The 24,779-nt window shown below is 38.0% G+C and overlaps 1 protein-coding gene across 1 annotated transcript in view; it reads left to right on the top strand.

Moving 5' to 3' along the window:
• Positions 1-3,100: 3,100 nt before the first annotated feature.
• Positions 3,101-24,779, top strand: part of LOC128868158 (lachesin) — an 83,882-nt gene continuing 62,203 nt past the window's right edge. The window contains exon 1 of the mRNA XM_054109927.1: positions 3,101-4,484. Coding sequence (XP_053965902.1) covers positions 3,893-4,484 — 592 coding nt within the window. The 5' untranslated portion in view covers positions 3,101-3,892. The remainder of the gene's footprint in view (positions 4,485-24,779) is intronic.

Below are 24,779 nucleotides of genomic sequence, written 5' to 3'. Positions count from 1 at the left end.
CAAGTATTCATTTTATTTTTATATTTTAATCTTTCTAATCCTGCAAATCTATGTTCGGGGAAAAATGGGGTCGTTCTTTGGATGTACAACGCAGTGGTTCTGCCAATTATAACGCCTGCTTTGGTGGGAAGCTCTTCGAAAGCTCTAATAATATCACTAAACTGGGAAGGGCGCAGAGGACTGCTTGTATTGGCTTCAACGAAGCATGTAGAACTTATCCCAGTGCTGCCCTTAATGTCGTTTTCCACCTCGTTTCCCCAACGACTTTCACGTTATTTCCATCGCTGCTCAAAGTGCAATCAGGTTAGAGGATCTTGGCCTCTGGAGGCAATCTCTTAAGGGACGTGGTAGCATTTTTGGGCAGTCAACACCGTATTTCTCTGAACTTCGTACAGATCTCTCTATCCGCAAACTGAGGTTTAAGGGTCATACCAAGGCAATCATACCAAGTAGGTAGGATTGGAACGAGGGGAAAATCTGTACCGAGGTTGTTACCCTTGTCTTCACTGACCTCTGTCTTCCAAGATGGAATGGGGAGTTGGTGCAAGGGTTTTCTCCAAATCAGCCAATTTATCTATCTCCTTAAAACTGCCACATACTGCTAGTCTTTGCTATACTGCAAGCACGCAAAATGCTTAGAGAACGTGGGAGCGAGGGAGATATTAACAGTTTTCCGTTAGTCAAGCCGCGATCAAGGCTCTGACGATGCCTTGGTGCAGATCCTGCTGTAAGGAGGAGATCTAAATCTCTTGGGTATGAAAATAATCCCAGTATAGTAGACGCAGTACGCAGGTAGTCATAGGGACTCCACGCCATTCATTCTCCAAACTGGTAGCTGTGTTTACCCGGCCATTGTACGATCGGCACAAATTTGCAGCAGAAAATCGAGGAAAATCGTTCCGGATATGTTAAGGAATTATTATTTAAGTAGTTTTTAATTAACTTGGTTACATGACATGATGGCAATGAACAAAATACTTGGACCATTTGACATGGAAGCGCTTTGGGAGAAATTCTGGATAAGCTGTGTGAGTGAACTACATCCATGTCAAAAAAATATCGGGAATTGTTCATTTAAAAAGCCGGTCAACGGGCGGCTGAATGGCGCTATCTACATCCAAAACCCAAAAACCCACGTCAAAGTCGGTCAAAAGTGAAAGTCTTTGATTATCATGGTGTCATGCACTCGGAAGTTATGCGACGTTTAGGGAATGGCCCAATTTGTGAGAAGAAAACTCATGGATCTTGCACCATGATAACGCACCGTCTCACAAGGCTAATATTGTAAACACATTTTTGACCAAAAACCCGACAAATATCATCGAACAACCACCGTATTTACCGGATTTAGCACCCTGTGACTTTTTCCTTTTCTCAAGATTTAAATTGCCACTCCACGGACGCCGCTTTGAGGATCTCTTCAAACGCCTTTAAAAGGTGCTTAAAATGACTGGACTAATCGTTGGCATGTATTGCTTCGAATGGAGCCGATTTTGAAGGCGACAAAATAAATTTTCATGGTTAAACAATTATTTTGCGTTTAATTGAACAACTCCCCTTACTTTTTTGTCCGAATGTATTTGTGGGGTACGTCTTGATATCGTTCCACAAATGGAGGGATCTAAAATTTTAAGCCGACTTGGAACTTGGAGATTTTTTCCTGGTGCAAATACGTTCGGACATTTTCCATTGCCTGGCGAGGGGCGACCGCAATTAAAAAAAAAGTTGATAGTAGTTAGTAATCGAACTTTGTCGATCTTTAGACTCAATTGTCTATAAGAGAAGCCATATGACTTTCGATTCCTTTAAGATGTTACATATAACCGTTATTGAAACAAAATTATAATACCCTTTGGCACAAATAGTTCAAAGCTTAGTGTGAAGGAGGAAATTGAAATTATTAATGAATTGTCCGAGGATTAGCCAGTAGGTGAGTTTTACCAATTAAATCTTGCAAACATAGTTTTTCTAGATAAATAATATTTAATTCAGTACACTTGGTATAATGTCATTATGTACTGTAGTATAGTGCTGACAACAGACCTTATCTTCAGAGCCTTGCCAAAAAAAAATTTAGTTTTAAAAAATGAGGTATACCGTGGAGGCAAATTATCATAAAAGAAGCCTGGGCAAAGATTCCAACGCAAACCATAAAAAACTGTGTCCAAAAAACAGGATTTGATTAAAATATAAATGCGACGATGTACCGTTAGCAACGCTGGCTTCGATACTTGAATTATCAAAAGCTCTTGGGGAATTTCATGAACTTTTCTCCAAGGAAACGGCCTTGAATGCAGTTTCAAACTTAAAGCGATTTTGCAACGATGAATTTACTGCTTTCGAATTGTTAAAAAAGATGGAATGCCAAAGCTAATCTTATATAACTAGTTTTACGTTGTTTATTGACTGAAATGTAATATTTTTATTGATTTTCTTTATTGCCTATGAAATATGCACTTTTGAAAAAATATAATACATACACATTTTTGTTTGAATGATGTAATATCAATACACATATATTATGAGAAATAGTATTCAATTAATTAATAAATTCAAAAGTTCTAAAATAAACTACCCTCCCCTTGAACAGACACCTCTCTTGGGTGTCAACAAAAGTTGGCTGACGATGAGTGTCCACCCAAGGGCGGACTGTACCTGCTTTGGGTCAGTTATTGAGTGAAAGCTTTACCCTGCCTTTCAGCTGAAAAAGTAACAAATTTTGTTTAGCACACAATTGATTCCAATTTGATTTCTATTTATACGTCGTTCTCTTATGGCAAACATTTTTCCTGGTCACCCCGATTTTGGTTACCTGTGCTTTGTGGCTTAAATCAACAATTTGTTCGCAGCAAGTCACGATTACTTTTCTCGCGTACGTAATCGTAGTCACACACACACACACACACACACACACATGTATGTATATGTACCGGCACTCATCAGCGAACTGGAAACTCACCAACTAAGTGACGTCTCTTATGCTCTGCGCCATCTTTATTGGTGTAATATTTGAAAAGTTAACGAACAAAAGAACGAGCACACCACCGCAAGCGGTCGAGCGCCAAATAATGTACCTACGACTGTGTTGTATCTTGTTTAAGGCGCTCATTCGCTGTGCAACAGTCAACGATTGTGGACGTACGAGTACGTGAAGTGAACGGTATTTTAGAAGAGTACGTTACGAAGATACAATTGCCAAGAACTAAACTGGGCTTAAAGCAAAACGCGAACATAAAAGTGTGAGTGTGTGCGTACATACATATCTTCATATGTTTTGTAGTTCCAAAAGCGAAAAACGAAGCAAGCCACATAAAGAAAAAAGAGCAATAAACCAGAGGCTAAAGAAAAATTTCTAGTGTATTATTTTGTTGTAGCCCCAATAAAGCTGTGGTTTGAAGTTAAGGTGAAAATCATCAGCATCCAAACGTGAAGTACATACTCGTATAATACAGAAAGCAAAGAGAGACACCAACCAAAGCAACAATAAAGTGTATGTGCATAAGTAAGTCGATCGACGATTGTGCTCAGTATTATTCATACATACATACATACATACATATGTATTACGCTCTACGTGTGCTCGTTCTTCGTGTGTAATTCGAATGGATGCAAAGTGATCACCCAAGCCAGACCCAGAATTCTCACAGACAAACCAGCAAACAGTTAAAGTATAAACGGGCAGAAAGAAGCAGCAAGTAAGCCAATCAGCCAGCGAGCAATTTTTGAAAATTTATTTTCCATACAATAAGCTGCTCCATTGCAATATACGCACTTAGCTACATATTTAGGGTGTGGTACATAAATTTTTACTAGAAAAAGTTTAGTAATTTTGTATAAGAAATATTCGTGAAAATCTTCATTCGAAATTAACCAGTTTGTGCATAAATTTACGATGTGCTTATTGTCACAAAAAAGATCAACAGCCAACTTCATGGCCAACACAATGTCCTCTTCCTCTACCACCTCCATCGTCGCCATTGTTATCTGCTTGTGGGCGCTGTTGGCGGGCAGTGCGCAAGCGCAACGTACTCCAACAATATCGTACATCACACAAGAACAAATTAAGGACATTGGTGGCACAGTCGAATTCGATTGTTCGGTACAGTACGCTAGTGATTACCAGGTACTGTGGTCAAAGACTGATACGGATCCCGTCTTCCTATCCACCGGCTCAACGTTAGTTATTAAAGATTCACGTTTCTCACTACGCTATGATCCCAATTCTTCCACATATAAGCTGCAAATTAAGGACATTCAGGAGACTGATGCAGGTACCTATACCTGTCAGGTGGTTATTTCCGTTGTACACAAAGTGAGCGCCAACGTGAAGCTTTCGGTACGTCGTCCGCCCGTCATCTCCGACAATTCAACACAATCGGTGGTGGCGAGCGAAGGCAGTGAAGTGCAGATGGAATGCTATGCCAGCGGCTATCCGACGCCAACAATTACTTGGCGCCGTGAGAACAACGCCATCTTGCCAACAGGTAAGTCGTTTCAAAATATATAATTTACAAATATCAAATAGGTGAATTTTTGCTTTCTTTTCTAATGTAAGCGTGTTTATTTTGAATGTATAGTAAGCAAGAATAGGCGCGCAAATAGAAAATAACTGATTCATTGGAGTTACGTAGAGGTGGTGGTGAGGGGGTGGGGGTGTCGACTTAAGCGGGGCTTGCGGTAAATGAATTTGAACAACAAGCGCGTTATGGGGTCTGACTCACTTTCGTAAGAATTCAATGAGAATGAGCTTAGATGACGAGACAAATGGAGGTCAACCAGCAGCGTTAATTAAAGTTTAGGGCGTCACATTTACCATTTGCATTTTGCGTGTAGTGCAAATAAAACGATGATTAAGTTAATTGTAGGCCTACAAATGTCTACATATAATTGTGCATGTATGTATGTATATGCATGCATGTGTGCGTAAATTTTGATTTGCAAAAGCGATTTGGTCAATGTCCTTTTGAGCTGGATAAATGTCATGCAGTGGGACTGTCCTACTTTGTGCCCGCTCGCGTGTTTATGGTCATTAAAAAGAAAAACAGTAGTGGAATTTATTGAAACTGCAGACTTTTTCAGCACGTTTAAGCAACTTTCGCTTAGGGTGTGCTGCTGCAGACGTGGTGTCACATGAGGTGAAATTTAATTGCGACTTAACTTCTAATTTAGTAATTGCCCAACCAAGCCTATTTCACTAAAACTGAGTGCACATTTATATAATGAATTGCGATGAGGTATTAGAATTGTATTGTATATAACTTAATTTACACAAAAATAACTTTTTCTCATACATATCGTACATATTTTAGCCATACATACGTACAAACTTATTATAAGCACGCACATACATACATACAAACATACATACATACTCGTAAGTACTTATGTTCACATGCACACCTTGTTTATACACTCAAAACCATTCCCAAGCAACAAAGATCTGTTACTTAGCAAGCACTAACGGCGTTAGCATTCAATTACTTTAGAGGTATTGGAGTGAGTCTGACTGTTCTCAGTTGTAGGTGCGCAAACAGGTTCTCTCACTGGCTCGCCGCTGCGCACTCCTGCAAATGCACACTACTCCTCTACTCAGCACTCGCAAGTGTGCGCTCAACCGTTTGCTTGTTGCTTACTTGGCTTTCAGTTTCAGGTGTTTATTTTCCCCATTAGCATTCTACCTTTCTGGCCTTTGCACAAATTACTTTTTGCCTTCGTCTAATAAATTTCAACTAAATTTTCGGCAAATACTCGCTACCCAAAACAAGTGTCATCTTTTTTTTTTGTTGTAGCCGGTTTTTTTGTTATTTTTATTTGCTATGAAAATCTTTAAATGACTCCGTGGGGATTGGGTATGCAATTTTTCATGCTTTATAAATTCATACTACCTTTTTCAGAATTCAACAATGTACAATGAAAGCAAGCAAATATTCACCGGTCGTTCTTCTCTTCAAATTAGCTGCATACACTCACCTTTCTCTCGTACCTTTCCTTACCTTACCAATTTTGCACGGGCTTAGCTACTCTAATTGTACTTTAAATATATGAAATTGCAATTTTACGCAGCAGGTGTGTGGTGCAGGTGAATAGAAGCCGGAAAGGCAAAGTTTAGTGTGTGTGCCTATTGTACATGGACTCTAGCACTTTTGCCATGCAGTTAAATGTTTGTATTCATAACGAAATTAAAATGGATACTTCAAGGGACGTTAACAAGTATTGTAGGAAAATTTCGGAATAATGCCGTTGTTGCGATTGTAAAGCGAAGAATGCGCAACAGCACTAAATAATAGTGGTAATATTTTGATTTTGTTTTAATTTTATGAGTTTGCATGCATAAGAGCGCAGGTACGATACAAAAAAGACGCTAGATTCCTTACTATTATTTTTTATTTATTTTACAGTCTGTGTCAGAAAAAAGGAAACGCGACTATTCGTGAAGTACAATATAAAAAATATTTATTTAAAATTTTTTTACATGAAAGTAGTAGTTTTGTACAACTACGAATCGGAATTACTCAATAAGTCGTGTAGTCTCCATCGTTGGAGTATATCCTGGCATCTTCTCAGCATGCTTTGAACCAGCTTTTCTGTGTAGCTCGTCGACAAAGAGGACCAGGTTTTGCTAACTTGACGCACGAGTTGCTTTAAATCATGGACTGGCCTTCCAGCAAGATGCGTTTTCATAGTTTTCTAAACGTTTTCAATGGCGTTGGCGTCTGGGGACTGGGAAGGTCAGACCATTACTGTGACGCCATCTACTTGTTTTGTTGTTTCTCAAAGTGTTTTTCTGAGGGCAGTGATGTGGGATGCTAGGATATGTACGCCACCTTTAATCGACGTTCGATGGTGTTGGTACTCACATCTTTTCCCTTTTTAGCAAGAATTGTGCGTGCTTGGCGTAGTCACAAAGAAGGGTCCCGCTTAAAAAGTTGGACGATCACTTTATCCTGCTTTTTGTTGTCACGCGCTTCAACCCGCGCTCGGAAAAGTTAACAACATTTTTGTACACCTTATACCACTATTTCCACATCACAACGAACTTTTTTGATTTTTTAATTACTTTTGCAGCCACGGCGTAAGATAATTTCGATCCATTCGGCCCGCCTCGAAACGCTTCGTGTACTTCTCACTCATTTTTGTTTGGTTGCGTTTACGGGAAACTTTCGAACGACACTAACCTGAGTTAGCACTGTCGTCGTAGCCCTTGGGGGGGACTATTACGCAGTAAAGAGCAGAACAAAATAAGTATATCTTGAAGTTACAAGAAAGAAACAGGTGCTTTTCTTCTGACCCAGACTGTGTATACAAGTATATTTTTTTATTCTAAAGAAGATTTTTTACATTTCTTCAGATTTAAATATTAGTTGTAACTAATAAAATTAGTTAATAAAATTTGTTATAAAATTAGTTAAATCTGGAGAAATGTAAAAAAATTTCTTTATAACAAAAAAATATACTTGTTTTGTCATAATGGAATTTTTCGAGAAGCGAGATTTTTTTTACGACATTTGGAATTTAATACAAGGAAAAAATTTGCATAACAAAAATCGCATTTTTTTACGTTATTCTCAAGCGCTTAGAAGAAACTTTGAAGAATAGCGGTGTACAGCGATGGGAAAATGAATAAAATACCTGTTTTGATAATTGTATTTATTAAAAAGCTTTAGATGTTAATAAGTAAACAAAATATCGACATTTATATGGCATGTAATCAAAAATGAATCTGTGTAGTAACACAAGGGCTGAAAAGTCCCGAGTCTAACGATGATGAAAAACGTATTTTTTTTGTTCAAAATTTGCTTTTATCATCAACGTAATTTCCATTAAGAACAACGCAATCACTCCAGCGCCGCTCTAACATTTCAATATCACTTTTGTTGAACGATTTAACTTTTGTCTCGAAAAAGGCCTCAGTTTCGGCACTGACCTCTTCATTCGAGCGAAATTCCGCACTGGCGAGCATTTTTTTTAGGTCTGCGAACATCCAGTAGTCGCTGGGAGCCAAATCTGGAGAATACAGTGGATGTGGGAGCAATTTGAAGTTCAATTTTTATTTAAAATAGTTTTTCCATTGTTTTGATTGACTTGTGATAAGGTGTGTTGTCTTGAAAGTGAGTAAACACGGCACCCACTTTGGTAGTCAAATGCTCATGCAATATAAATCCAACACGTCTTTTGATATCCTAACAGTGTCAGCTAACTCACGCAACTTCACTTTTCAACCATTCAAAACGATTTTGTGGATTTTTTTGATGTTTTCTTGTGTGAAAATTAAAATAAATTTTGCTTCATGGAAATCCTTATTTTGAGCTTCACGCTCTCCATTGCCTATCTATTCTATATTCTAACAAAATTTGCTTGGAAATATATTACAAAAAAGTAGTTTAATTGTCACTTTTCGCGCGCCATATTAACTGCCGAATAATTAAGCAGTAATTTTTCTGCTACTCAGCTTTCATGCTACCATTTCCAACACCCAAAAATCATTTCTTATTTATTGCAAAATAAATACAAAAAATTTAAATACACCCTAATTCGAAGATTTATAGTTTTTCCAAATGGCGCCAATCATATTTGACACAGTGAAAGCGAAGTTATTGCGCCTGAAGTGTCATTATGTTTGTGTCATCGGTACAAAAATGAGTTTCGAACGAATCAAATCAAATCAAATTTTATTTTAAAATCGGTAAAACGTTTATCGAAACATTTGAATTGATGAAAAAAGTTTATGGCGATGATTGTCTATCTCGTGCCAGAGTTTATGCGTAAATAACAATGAACTACAGGCCACCCAAAATCAGTAATAACCGAAAACTCTATCGAAATTGTTCGTAAATATATCAAAAATTAACCGAAATCATCGTTGGAACTCGTGGAATCGGAGTTGAATATCTCCAAAACATCGATTTATGGTATTTAAACTGATCGTTTCATGTTGAGGACCGCACAAGTTAACTGAGGACCAAAAATTGATCAGAATTCAACAATCGAAAGACCTCATTAAAGAGGCGAGAAAAGACGAGAACTTTCTTTACAACATTGTAACGGGTGATGAAACGTGGTGTTTCCAACATAAATCTGAAATTAAGCCTGAAAGTGCTTATATGGAAGGCCCCAGATGAGCCTCCACCTAAAACATCGCTAAGACAAGTTAAAAATCAAGTCGATGCTCATTTGTTTTTACGATGGGACTATTTTGAACAAATAAACTCGAAGTTGTTTTATTTTGGACTTCACCTTGTAGTTGCATGCATTTTTTATTCATGCCAAAAAGAAAAGAAAACCGATACAATGCATGAAGTATTGTGAATCTCGAAAAATAGCTCCACATCACCTGCATACATAGGGCAATCTGCGGTTCTAAATTCCTTCGGCAGATCATTAAAATAAATAAAAATAAATAATTGGCGCGTACACTTCTGTTAGGTGTTTGGCCGAGCTCCTCCTCCTATTTGTGGTGTGCGTCTTGATGTTGTTCCACAAATGGAGGGACCTACAGTTTCAAGCCGACTCCGAACGGCAGATATTTTTATGAGGAGCTTTTTCATGGCAGAAATACTCTCGGAGGTTTGCCATTGCCTGCCGAGGGGCGACCGCTATTAGAAAAATGTTTTTATTAATTTTGCTTTCACCGAGATTCGAACCAACGATCTCTCTGTGAATTCCGAATGGTAATCACGCACCAACCCATTCGGCTACGGCGGCCGCCTTCGGCAGATCATTCGAAAATAATAAAAAGAGAAGTGGGCCTACATGCGTTGCTTGTGGTATGCCTAACCAAGCATTTCTTTATGTTTGCGATTTTAATGCATCTATTTGGACAACAAATTTTCTATCGGCTAGGAAGCATGAAAAAAATTCTACCAGAGTACCCTTTATACCGAAGGCACGTAGTTTTTTCCAGAGGAATAGCACGATCCACTTTATCTAACGCTTTGAAGAAGTCCATGTAGTTGACATCCAATTGAGCTTGATTTCCAAATGCGCTTATTATTTTATTAGTAATTAAAGCTAAATTTATGCTAGTTGATCTTAGTAGAACAAAATCATGTTGTTGCGTGGATATGAGTGACTGGACATGATCGAACAATTTACAATAGTTTTGAGCACATAATCGAATAATTTTGCAATACAGGGTCCGGCTTTCGACGTGTAACCAATTAAAAAGGTCATAAATTTAGTTTTGAAAATTACTTTTCTTCAATTCAAAGTAAAAAATGTGTGAAAATAATATAAAATTTAGAATCAATTTACTTTTGTTCGATATGACCAACTTCTGCCTTGACTATGGCCTTGACACAGTCCCGAGTTTGATTGCAGATATTTTGGCCCACTCGCGGACAAAGGCTTTTTTCAGCGCCTCGGGACTGGTGGAACTTTTAGTTCGAACTTTGCTCTCCAAAATGGCCCAGAATAATCTATCGGATTCGCGTCTGGTGAACTTCAGAGTCATCGTGTGAACGTTATGAAATTCGGAACGTTGTTTTTTCGCCATTCGTGGTTCACTCGAGCTTTGAGAGACGGTGCCGAGTCCTGTTGAAACGTCCATGGTCTACCACTGAAATGTTTGTCTGCCCACGTCTTCAAAGCAACCTCCAGAATACTTTCCCGATAATATTTCGCACATACCTTGACGCCAGGCTCTAATGAAAATGATTGGAGAGCGCCCATTTGTGGTTTCAGCGGCCCAAAGCATTACCTGTGGCCGGTCCTGCCTTGTGATGGCCAATCGATGACTCAAATTCTCGTATGAATGGTCGGTCAAATAAACCCCATCGTTTTGGGAGTTTACGAATTTTTCAATTTGAAACATTTTCTCGCCAGAAGTGTTCCGCTTCCGGCCAAGCGAAGCAACTCCTTCGCTCTCTCAAGTCTGATTTGTTGCTGCTTTGGTGTGAGATAATGCGCCTTTTGGATCTTGTAAGACTTGACTTTGTGATTATTTTTCAGTATGCGGCGGATACTACGGTCAGATATTTTCAGTTCTTTCGCATTTGATTGGCACTTCGTCGGGGATTTCGCTCAAGTCGCTTCTTCACTTTTTGCGCCATTTCACTTGACGTTGCAGCAAAATTGAAACTCAATCCGTAGAGCTTTGAGCTAAAATACCAGATTTTAACCAGTGTTTTTTAGAATGTTTGTTCGTATGCATTAGGGGTACGCAATGAACTTCTACATGAATAGCTAAGCCGCTATAAAAGCGATTAAATCGTACTGTCTATCATCCAAAAATGACCATGAATATAAGGAAGCAAAACGTGCAGGGAATCAAACAAGTCATGTACTTAAGCCCTTACGTATAATTCCAAAAAGAATTAGAGGAGCACAGGTTGAGAACGGCGAAAGGCAGAGACCTTAGCTTAACCAATTGTAAATTTGCTAGGAATTTGGAGAAAGCTGATGAACTGGTAAGACAGTGGTCATCTCATAAAGAATCTGAAGCGGTATAAATAGGCTGTCCCCAAGGAGTTCGCAAATGGGGGATCTTCTTGCTATTCCAGAAGCAGGCAGTTGACAGTTGCACTACGTGGCCCAATTTCCACAAATCCAAAACTGACGAGTTATAAGAAAGCCACGAGCAGACATATTCAGAATTACGTCAACAATATACGGCCACTGGCATTTGGGAGACCGTGTCAGGAAGATGGGGGGGACGTGCAACGATAGATGCAGAAGCTGCAATCAAGAAAAATCTAATGTAACAGTCTTTCACTAACTGTCTGGGTGCACTACGACATAAAATGCAGGGGAAATTCTCGCTGGTTAACTTGAAAGAAATTCTCTTCTTAATTGGCGCGATAAGCGCTTACGCGATTTTAACAAATCGCGCCAGTCAATTCTTTCTCGTGCTAACCGGCACCAGTTAGATACACCAAGTGAAGCCAAGTCCTTCTCCACCTGATCTTTCCAACGCAGACGAGGCCTTCCTCTTACTCTGATACCACCATCTGATACCGCATCGAATACTTTCAAAGTCGGAGCGTTTGTATCCATTCGGACGACATGACCCAGCCAGCGTAGCCGCTGGATCTCTATTCGCTGCGCTATGTCGACGTCGTCGTGGAGAAAGTTACTGATCGCCGTTCACTTGGTAATGGCCAGGATGATTCTTCTACATATGGTTCAAGCAGTTCACAACTTCCTGGATTAGCCCAAGTATCCTCTGGATAGTTTCCGAACACCCGTCCGGGAGTGAGCCAATGTGAGAAGACGAAGCATGCCAGGATAGCTGGCTGTGCGCTGGGTTTGGGACCCGCCACTCTAAAATCCTCCCCAATGAAAACTTGAAAAAAATTGCAGAAAAGAAAATAGTAGACGACATGGGCAGATTCATAGTCAAATCAAGCTGGTTCGGCTAATACCAAGCAGTGGTTCTACAAGTTATGTATCAATTATGGCATCTTTTGTGCTAATTGGGCCTGAGCTGTGCCACTCAGACAACACTTCCACTGCCTCCATTCTGAACACAGAGATAGGAAACCTCTATTGAAAAATTCTTATAAAATGATTGAGTTTTAAACAACTAAAATTATTAATCTCTTTGAATCAAGTGCTTATATAAACTAGACATTGTTTTTGTTGTTTGTAATTTGAGCGCATATTAATAAAATTGCATCTTGCCACCCCTCCCGCGCTGTTAATACCTACCCAATTCGCCGTATTTAAATGTATAAAACTAAACATATTTGCACAAAGAGACATTCAAATAGTACTCGTATATCTTTTTTCGCAAGACAAAAGAATCAGATTCATTGCAAACCTATACGCATAGATTCGCATAGATTAACCTTCATGCAGCTGACTTTTCGTATACTCGCTTACATATCCATTTATTTACATAAAAGCTTAAGCGCAAGGGGAGTGCTATACTAGTATACAATGAGTCTACGAGTATTCAAATTGAATGCCATTTTAACTCTTCGATGTACAATGCTCGTGCAGCTACAGTTAGGTAGTAAATATTGTAAATTGAAAAAGAGAAAAGGCCACTTGAAACAACGACTAAATGGCTTTGACACGTTTTTTGAATTTACTGAACGCTAAGGCGTGTTTAAATAGGGATTAAAAGTGAGAATTTATAGTGACGTGTGGGGCATACATATTTTGTGAAAATACAAACACATACACGCAAAAACGAAAATAAAAGAAACAAAAAATCCATTAAAAGTGCGGCCAACAAACTCGACTGTGGCTTCGTGCTGCTGTTGATGCTGTTGTTGATGTTGTTGATGCTGTTGGTGCTGTGTGCGGCTACTGTTGTTACTGTTGTCGTTGTTGATTCCATTGAAGTTTGCTTTACTTTATCTCGCACGACGACTGGTTGCGCAAAGCCGTTTCACACTTTTTAAGTCCTTTGACAAAGTCTCCTTTGAAATGCGCGCAATGTGAGTGATAAATCTCGTAGTGAGGTGGCGTTGGAGAAGGCGCTAGCTGTATGCATATATAGTATGTGTATGTGAGTGTGTGAGTGTACGTATGAATGGGTAGCTGATGTATTAGCGCTGGCGCAAATGACAGCGTACGAACTGTTCCATATGCGTGTATGTATGTATGTATGTATGTGCATGTGTAGGTACACGTGTATGTAAAATGGCAACCCTTTGCGCCTTGCATTATGCTTTGTCACCCACAAGAAACGTTGACGTTGATGTGGCGATTGTCAACGCTTGTTGGTTGGCTCGGGTCGAATAGAGTCGGCTTCAGCAAATGTGCGTTACTTTGCAATATTTGCTTTGAGTTGAGTTGAGTCGTGCCTGGCAAGGAATATTCGACAACTTCAGCACGCGCAATTGCTTCCGCAACTTGAAAATGTTCTCATGCGCATATGGGCGGAATGGGTGGAGAAACTCACGAATACACACTCGAATTTACACAATGCATCCAACAACTATTACAAAAGCATAAAAAGGTATGGATGTATGTATATGCATACACATTAGGAGGGCACAAAAAACAGTTTTTTTTTTTTCAATTCAAAAATTTGTTTTAAGACCAAAAAATTAGACACACACATTTTTATTCCGTAAATGTGGTAAAAAATGCTTACATGTCGATATTCCATAGACTCCTCTTATAGTTTCTCATTCCAAATGCCTAAAAGATTATACAAAAATAAAGATAAAAAAATTATTAAAAAAATAAAAATTAATATTTTAATTTTTTTTTAATTTTTAACATTAAGGTAAAAAAACGATTTATAATATCGATGTGTAAAAATTGTGTACCAAATTTTTAGAAAAACCCAATTTTCCTATGCCAATTCAATGGTAATGTTCACAGCGTTGGTGATACAGTCTGTTACATAAGAGCGTGGTCACTGTTAAATAATAACAACAATTGATTTTTCGAAAATTCGCAAATTTATTGATAATTTGGTCGTCAAAACTCAATGAAAATACCTCAGTAGCAAGTCCAAACTCCTGCATTGTCAATTATGGCCTGGCACCGTCGGGCCATACTTTCACTAGTTTTTCTGCATATTCTACCGGAAAAGACCTCAAAATTTTCTGAATTTGTCGAGAAAGTTGATCTAAATTACATGGCTTGCGTTTGCGAAGCTGTATTTTCATCAGAGCCCACACATTTTCCATGGGATTTGCATCCGGTGACTGAGATGGCCAATCTAAAGTGACAACTCCGTTTTGCGCCTTCCACTCGCTACACGCTCAACTCCGATGTTTCGGATCGTTGTCCACTTGAAGGATCCAGCTTTCATTTTTCTTGATATACCATTACTTAGCAGATGGTAACAAAGCCTTTTGATATATTTTATTCATTTTTTCGGCATTTATATTAAATTCTCGGGAAATAAGAATAAAGTACCGAAACCTTTGTTTGAGAAGCACCCCGAAACATGGACCTTGACGGGTTGTTTAACAGTCCGTTGAAGCATCCTACTAGTGGAGGTTGTCCGGGCGTGTTTGATGCTCGGAAATGCCCAGAAGGAGGATTCATCAGAAAAAATTGCGTTGCTCCAATCGCGGTCCCAGATTTCCTTCGCCCATTCCACACGCTTTTCAACGTGTTTTGCCAATGTTGAGTGATTTTTCCAAAGTACTGCGATATTTCAGTTTATTGGCAAGCAAGTGCCTGCGAATCGTTCCGTAAGATATGTCAACACCTTTTGCTTTCAATTTCACAGCAGCTCCACGTAAAGTGAAAGTTGGATCTTTCGAGAACAATACGAGAATCTTTTTTTTTGTCTTATCCACTTGCTAACGAACTGCTTCGACTTTCCCATATACATATTTCGCAGCAGCAGTCTGCGTTAATTTGGGCCCTGTTTCATGCAAACCAAGGCGAATTTATTACAGGTGACAGCAAACACATATAAGTAAAACCCTACATGTATTTGTTGTTGCGTTTGGTCCATACCTACGGTGAAAAATTCAGCTGGCTGAATGCTGTCACCTTAATAAATCCACCTTGATGCAAACATAGAAAAATGCCTCAAGGCGAGAGGAGAGAAAACCACTCAATTGAAGACTAAATTTGACAGACAGATGACTTTTTACAAAAAGTATGAAGGACTGAGGTGCCCTCTATGTCATAGAAAAAGAAACAAGATGCTCTGATTTTTTATCTACGTGTAACAGTGAGCACGCGCTTATGTAACAGACTGTAAGTGTAAAAAAATAAAAATAAAAAATGTTGTGAAAAAATAGGTGACAAAGATTTTTGGCATAGAACAAATTTTAAGGTGAGAATTAAAAAAAAAAATTGTAAGCCACCCTAATACACATAATTACATATATGTATTTATGTATGCGCATAGGTAAATATTTGAAAGCCTTTTGCTACAATACCAAAAAAAGCATAAAAAAGTAATAACACAAAAAAGTGGAGTGAACAAAAACACAGTTTGCAACTAATGTAAACAAATGCAAACAAACAACGAACAGCAATACCGGCAATACAGGCAGTGGTGAGAAGCAACAAAACCATGCATGACAACCGACGCGGCGACTCCGGCGACGACACGACAAAAAGGCGCAACGAATTTATAACAAAGATGTCGGTCGGTTTGCCACAGCCGGGCTCGGTTCATAATTTTTAGCAGGAAAAGTAATACAGGAAACACAAAAGCAGAGAATAGTAATTGAGGCACTGATATAAAAAAAAAAAAAACAAAATAAAAATATAAATTATTAGGTACAAAAAAGGTAACTTGCTGCACGCCACAATGCAAACCTGGAGAGTAGGAAGCGAAAAATCGACAGGCACAAAGCTGTGACATTGCAAGCATGTGCCCATATACATACACACATACACAAACAAACATACACATACACACATGCATGGCTATCAGCATTGGTACAAAAATGCGAAAGTGGCCGGCGGATATAAAGTCTCAAAACCGCGCGCGATTTTCTTTTTACATCTACTATACGTCAAATGAGATGGTACATTTTTGTGTATAAAATACTGAGTGTTGCTTCGCCGTAGCTATGCCGCTGGTACTGCAGTTGCCGCTGCTGTTGATGTTGCTGTTATTGCTAGGTCAAAGGTCGCCAATAATGACTGAGTACTTGTGAAATTGCGCTGTGGTGTTCGAAAGCTGTTGGCAGGGTTAGACAGAGCTTGCCAACCAATTCCTTGCGTGTATCTTGATTATTTCCTACACTCGAGGCATCCTGCAATTTTAGTCATATATTTTCATACAGTATGCGGCAAACGACAGACAGCGCCTCAATATTTTGGTAAGTTTTGATAACTTTTCATTTTTTTGTTCTGTGAATATTTACTATTTTTTTTTAAATAAGAGTATAGCTTATTGTCTAACGGAAACCATATGAATCCAAGTTTCGAACGTAATATAAAAATTCCACAAGTCCGCGGTTTTTTACCCAGAATATTCAGGAACATTTTTGGTATATAGTTTTGTAGTTTATTAAATTTTAGTACAAAAAAGTGCAAGTTTGAAATTACTAAAAAAATTTTATATTTTTTTTTCCCTGGCGGTGTTGCGCATTTTCTCCATATAACGAACGTACGAAATTTTATTTTGTTTGGAAGAAAATCCCCAACATCGTCACCAAAGAAGAATTGTCAAAAATGAATGCGATTTTTGAGCCACTTGGAACTTGCACTTTATCACACCAGAATTTAATAAACTATAAGGCTGCATTCCAGAAATTTTTCTAGAAATATAATCGTAGGTTTAAAAACCGTGGAATCGGGATGAAAATCTTTTGGAACTTTTTTAATTTTTTTTTTTAGAAAGTTTAAAACTTGGCTTTATATGTTTTTTGTAGATAATCAGCTCTTTTTTTTATAAAAAAATGATGAACCTTCAGAAACAAAAAAAAAATGAAATCGTCAAGCTGGTTAAAATGTTGAGGTGCTGGCGTTTTGTCGCGGGATGTGCATGTTTTTAGACATTTTACATTAAGTGGCTGAATTCGGGTGGCTCTTGGTTTTAAGCCGAAAAAAAATTTTATGCCAGACAAAAAATAAAGAACGATTTTATTCAGCTAAAAGCTGCTCCAGTTTTTGATAGTGCGAATTTTTTCATATTTATTTATTCGATTCGCAACGCCAATACCGGAGATTCGTGAATGCTCAGTTAACCTATACTTAAATTAACTTGATTTAATTAAATTTAACTTAAGAAAGTCACAGCGATTACTCCGCAAGCCAATGCTTTTTTTCATCTTCTATTGCATCTGTTTAACAGTTCGTCGCCTGTAATGCCACATCGAAGAAATTCTTTTCAACAATAATTTCTACATACATTTACCGATCGAATGGACCTTTCTTGCTGTATCCTATTATTTGCTGTCAGTCTTGCTTCACACTGTATTTTAGTTCTATAATAAATAAATATTTGGACTTAGTTTTTAAATTTTGTTGTTGAAGTATAGATATTTGGACGCTTAAAAAATAAAGAATTTCGTGTTTTACTGGACTTTTAAAGCAAAAAAAGACTTCAATTAAATTAAATTTATTAAAAAAAAAAAATAACATCATCGTGTTTTACTGGACTTATAAAGTAAATAAAAGACTTCAATGAAACTTATGAAAACAATGAAATTTATTTTTAAGAATGGCAAGCTTGATTCTCTCGCCGCTCTCAATTTACCTAAGACCTAAACTTAACCCAAGTTACGCAAGAACTTACAGTTTTGTGCCTAGTAAAAAAGAGCATGCAACTTCTTCATATGTTTTCCTTCTCAGTCCCATTGAAAAAGTAGTCCCTACCCCCTGTAACTCGGTCTAATGCTAAACTTGGTGCCCTGCTCTCCCTCAGCTAAATAATACTTTTAAAATATACACATTTATGGTAAACGTATCGTTGATAATCAGTCAGGGTCTAGTAACTTTTCAATTTACTGCATACGTAGTTTTCAAAAATGGCACATAAAATATTTTTATACGAAAAATTAGTATCACATACAAATAAAATAAACATCATTCCCATTTCGCAGGTTGTTAAGTCACGTTGAAGTCTACAGTAACTGCACTATAAGAATCTAAAATCTGCAACTTCTTAAGTTTTTAAGTCAAGTTAAGGCTTAACGTTAAGTTACGTAAATTAAGTCTAGACTATCTGAGCTCTAAGAATTGCCAATATATTGCATTACGTTAAGTTACGTAAATTAAGTTTTAAAGTAAAGTTAAGTCTCAACGTTAAGTTATGTAAATAAAGTCTAGACTAACAGAGCTTAAAAATTACCAATAAATTGCTTTATGTTAAATTATGTAAATTAAGTTTTTAAGTAAAGTTAAGTTTTAAGTCTTAACGTAAAGCTACGTAAATTGAGTCTAGACTAACTGAGCTTTAGCAACTATAGGGTGGGCCATGTAAAATTTGCTTTTTGAATCGGCTATAAAAAAAACTAATCAATATTTTTTCAAACTTTTTTTTTTTATTTTGAAGATTGAACATTGTCATTTATGAATGAAAAATAATATCGTTCAAATGACTGCCACGACTGGCTTTACAGTAGGCCAATCGATCAACCCAATTTTTAAGCACATTTTCGATTGTTTGGGCTCCAATTTCATTAATGGCAACTTTGATTTCGTGTTTTAAAGCATCAATCGTCTCTGAATGGTTCGCATAGCATTTGTCCTTAACGTCTCCCCACAAAAAATAGTCCAACGGGTTTAAATCACAGCTCCGAGGCGGCCAATTGATATCGGAATTTCGGCTGATTATTCGGTTTTCAAAAACGGTAGCCAAAAGTTCGAGTGTAACGTTGGCAGTATGACAAGTTGCACCGTCCTGTTGAAACCAAATGTCGTCCATGTCATCCACTTGAAGTTTTGCAAACAACTCGTTGAGCATGTCACGGTAACGCTCGCTATTTACTGTAATCGCGGCTCCTCGCTCATTTTCGAAAAAAAATGGCCAGATGATGCCGCCAGACCAAAAACCGCACCAAACAGTGACTCGTTGTGGTTGCGTTTGCTTCTCTACAGTAACGCGTGGATTTTCTGAGCCCCAAATCCGACAATTTTGCTTATTGACGTAGCCACCGATGTGAAAATCAGAAAAGAAGAAGAAGACTCACCACTTTGGAAATTGGTTTTCAATATGTCCCAATTTTATTCAAGCGTATAGCGTCCCATTTCGTAACTGTCAAACCTTTAAGTAAATTATGAACACATTTGACATGTCATTTGTGTTACCATTCTCAAAAAATAGGTGGTTCAAAAAGCAAACGCTATATGGCCCATCCTGTAAATGCCAATAAATTGCATAAAAATAAGAGCATTTCAATCACTTCAATTTACTATGTTCAAGCTTTGATGTACATTAGGGTGCATCATTCTCCGTACAAAAAAATCGATACTTTTTTCCAACGAAATTATAAAATGTATTATGTTTTAAAACTTCCGCCAAAATACTTTGAAAAAATATTAAAATTTACGTGCTTTAAAGCGATTTAAAAAGACCACTAAAAATCGAGTTTTTTTTTAAAAAAAATTAGTTTTTAAAAATATGTTGTTTGTTTTTCAAAAAACCACCTCAAATGAAGAGTTTGAGCGCGAAAGATTTGGAAATGTTGCAAAGGTTGATATATATGTACATATATATATATAATTGGCGCGTACACCCTTTTTGGGTGTTTGGCCGAGCTCCTCCTCGTATTTGTGGTGTGCGCCTTGATGTTGTTCCACAAATGGAGGGGCCTACAGTTTCAAGCCGACTCCGAACGGCAGATATTTTTATGAGGAGCTTTTTCATGGCAGAAATACACTCGGAGGTTTGCCATTGACTGCCGGGGGGCGACCGCTAATTAATTATTAATCTTAATTTTGGTGTTTTCACCGAGATTCGAACCGACGTTCTCTCTGTGAATTCCGAATGGAATGGCCGGCTACGGCGGCCAAAGGTTGATACCTACTCCAAAAACATTACTCCAGATCGTACTTGTGGCATTCGATTTTGATTTAATCGGCGCTGTAACCTTTTTTGGGTGTTTGTCCGAGCTCCTCCTACTATTTGTACCCAGCAACCTACGTAAATGTAATGTAAGGCAGCAGCCATGCCATTTCCAAAGCAAATATATATTTTAATATAGAAGGCATTTTGGATTTCCTCAGCACTTATTGCATTCGCTTTAAGCTTTTTGCTTCAGAATTGCAAGGCGATCTTCATATGAGACTCAGTTATTGAGTGCAAATAGTGATATGACGAAACAGTTACATATATGGAATGGGGTTAAATAAACGGCACGTATTCCATAATAATTTATGGTATAAATGTATTTAAGCAAATTCCATGCAAATTAGTGCTTCTCTGGCAAGTTGCACTGTGCATCATCGAACCGTGTGTTGCTTCAGTCCAGGCCCTTAAGCATATTTGCGTACATGTTGTACACACATACATACATACATAGGAGTATATTGGAATCGGGAAGATAGCATTGGTGCATTCAGAGTGAGTAAATATGCATGATTTTATATACGTACGTACATACATACATACATGCATATATGCAAAAGCCGAATGGTAAAACAGTAGTTGGCCATTACGCTGAGGAGAGCAGCAAAAATAAACAGGCAATGCTCAAAGGTGCATGCAAATCGATTCGCTTTTATTTATAGCTGCATTTATGCGGAAATGAATTGCTGAAATGTTTACAGCATTTCATTTTGTTTTCATAAATAATTCCTGTATTTTATACTGTTTTATGCAACCCTTTTTGTTTGCTTGCCTACAACTTTTTGTTTCATTTTTATTTTACTCTATAAAAACTGTAAAGTCATCAAGGTAATTGGCGCATTCTGTAACCGAACAAAAACCAGAAACAAAACGAGGAAAAATATGTAAATGCCGAAATGCCAAAATGTACAAGTAGTGGGCAACTAACTACCAAGGCATGAATGCTGCAGCTGGCGTACGATAACCCATTGCAGCCCGTTGCAACCCATTTTCTCAAATGCGATGATTGTGTTGCTTGTTTTCTTTGCATGAATGTGTGTGTATGTATATGAAGTTTGTTTTCATACGATTTGCACGGTGGTACTTCACGTGGCATATGAACCGTTAAATTTTTCATTTATTTATAACTACGTAAAAAAGTCCATTACAAGGCATTAAAGGGGAACTTTCACAGCATACAACAAATCGGTGAATCGGCAAGTAGACACACACCAAAAATATTACTAAGCACTTTATTTTGGAAAAACATACACCATTTAACAAAAACGTGCGTATGTACATGCATGTGTGCTAACTGCTGTCGCACTCGCACACGTACGTGTATGGATATTCCCATGTGACAATCACAAATTCCAAAATCGCAAATCAAATCTCAATGGACACTAAAAACACTAAACAACACATTGAAGGAGGGGGGAAAAACGCGAAACAGTAGAAAATTATTTTGACACTTCTGTTGATAGGGTGATGTTGCTACAATTGTTTATTTGCCAGTGTTCGAGTGTTTGTGTGTGGTGCAAACGATACCTCGGGCAGTTGCAATTTCAATCGCACGCTCAATGCTCAAGGGTTTCATATTACAAGGTACAATATGCGTTTGCATTCATACATACATACATGCATATGCGTGTGCATTCGTACGAACGGGAGTAGTTGTTTGCTATCCATTTCCCCTCCCAACCGAAGAGCGAACAATTCTCAATAGCGTAATAGGTAGTCATAGCAAGTATGTACATATGTATGTGCGTAGATATTGTAGTGTGAAATAGAGGTGATTCTGACTGCTGACACTCGCTTGTGTTTTTGGCCTCCCATAGTGTCAATGTCAACGGGCGCTGCGATAGAGGCTTTTGTATTCTCGTCGTTTTTCGTCCTTATCGTCAGCACTGTTGTTGTTTATATCGCAAGTAAATTGCATGTTTTGGCTTCTCGCTGCTTGCAAACAAATAGTATTAAAAAACAAGTACAATGCAGGATAAAAATGAAAAATGAGTAAATGCGATTGTAATGAAAATACCATACGACGTTCAATTCAATAGTTTTGAAATCACAACTTGAAATTTGAAGTGCATAGCCCTTGACTACTAGCATACCCATACTCTATGCACATATACACATACATATATGCATACACACAACCATATATATTATGTTCTTTTGAAGTCTCCTTGTTGAATAATCAAATTTTTTGTCTGTATGATTTTATTACAAAGTCAAATGAGTGTAATTTTCTGCAAACGTAATACTGTATAGAGCAGCTTGCGACATTTTCGATCACAGATAATCTCATTATGGACTTGTCTACACTTCTTGAGTTTGCGCTTACATATATACATATGAACATTTATGTGCATATTTCAAATCGGTTTATGTATGTATGTGCATATGTGTAAATGTATAATTCGTATGTAAGTAGATTTTTCCGGCTGCTATACCCGCATATTGGGGTAGTTTTAATGAAACTTTGGTTCACTATTTATCACAAATGAGATCTTTGTATTTCACTGTTTTTTTTTTTTTTTTTTTTGAAGGATTGTGAGAACGCGACATGCGACTATTTTTGTGGCTGCTCTTGATGCCCATTGAATAGCAGCGCAAAAATAATTAAATTGTTAGGCTTTACGAATACGAGTACGCACGCTTGAAAAGACAAATTAATGAGGGAGAGGGGTTAATTTTTGGTAAAAAAAGTCGAACTAGAAAAAACCGAATATTGGCAGCAATTTGAGTAATTTTAATCAAGTATCAGAAATATGCGCTTTCAAGGCCTGTCTTCAGTGCCAGCAGCCTTTGGAAGCTGCAATCTCGGTTCGCATTTCTAAAAAACTTGATTAGAAATTTCAACACAGGAAAAAACAATTTGGAAACAATCAATGATGAAATTTTCTACGTTAGTTTTGTCGACCCTTGCTTGCAGCTTCTTTCCTTTATATATACTTTGCAGCCAGTTTGACTCTCTATATCTTCCAATTCGAAAGGAAGCGATGAAAGCGACGTGCTGGGGACACGAATAAAGCACCAGCCACTCTCAGAAATGCGGTGCGGGAGCGGTGCTGACTGTTCTCGATGCCAGCGGACAATCGGGTGCTTCGAAAGGAACTGTGGATATGTTTTGATCCCAGATAGAGATCAATGGTTAAATCCAGATAACATTTTAACGAGATTTCAGGATTGACGACTTCATGAGGTCTGCCTATATAAGACATTGGTCTAAGTTGGGCTCATGCAAAGTAGCCAAGTGAAAAAATCAAACAGGAAATTAACGACCTTTTTCCTAAAACTTAGTAGGAAGGACCAATCTAATCTTGACTGTGGTGAAATTTTAAAGTAACTCAATCCAAGGGGAATTCATATAAGGTAAAGTTATTAAAACCTTAGTTCACCTGGCTTATTTCTCCAATAAAAATCCAATTTGGTGCCTTCTTGCTTTTATATGCGCACTGACGAGAATGTGCGACTCAGTGCTGGACTATCGTATCGCCATCGATCTTAACAACTCAACATTTTACGCACCAGCCTGATGCAAATTTTGCACAAAGCGCGCTTGCAGGGTCCAGGGTTGATGCAGCAATTGAAGGCACACGACCATCGGCTTCGTTATCGCTTCCCAGCTTGGGTCTTGGTCGCTTGTAATGGGCTCCGACTTTGCTCGAAAAATCGTCTTTTCTGACGCAGCGCATTTTCATCTCGGCGGCTATGTTAATAAGCAAATTTGAGCAATCTTACAATGTGAAACCTTGCACGTGATCGTCGAGAAGCCACTGTACCCACAAAGGGTGACAGTTTGTTGTGGATTTTGCAGCCGTGGCATGATTTACCCATTTTACTTTGAAAATACTGTTGGTAATGCCATTTGGTGCGCGATTACCATTCGGAATTCACAGAGAGGTCGTTGGTTCGAATCTCGGTGAAAGAAAAATTAATAAAAAAAACATTTTTCTAATAGCGGTCGCCCCTCGGCAGGCAATGGCAAACCTCCGAGTGTATTTCTGCCATGAAAAAGCTCCTCATAAAAATATCTGCCGTTCGGAGTCGGCTTGAAACTGTAGGTCCCTCCATTTGACGTCCCTCCAACATCAAGACGCACACCACAAATAGGAGGAGGAGCTCGGCCAAACACCTAACAGAAGTGTATGCGCCAATTATTTATTTATTTATTTATTAATGCCATTTGAGTCAAGGGTGAGTGCTACAAAGGTGGTTTCAGCAATGCCACAATCGATTTTTTGAGCTTTAATTCCGATAATCGAGTTATCTGCCGTCTCGGCAATGTTAATTGACCATCTCGGAAATGTGATTTAATGCCGTTAGACTTCCTTCGAAATTCAGCACAATAAAAATAATTGATTCCATATTTGATTTCTTTTTTAATCAAGTGTTGTAGTGT

The sequence above is a fragment of the Anastrepha ludens genome, chromosome 6 (assembly GCF_028408465.1).
Source record: "Anastrepha ludens isolate Willacy chromosome 6, idAnaLude1.1, whole genome shotgun sequence".
NCBI classification, from domain to species: Eukaryota; Metazoa; Arthropoda; class Insecta; order Diptera; family Tephritidae; genus Anastrepha; species Anastrepha ludens.
The sequence above is the reverse complement of the archived record's forward strand: the minus strand, read 5'-3'. Positions and strand labels throughout refer to the sequence as shown.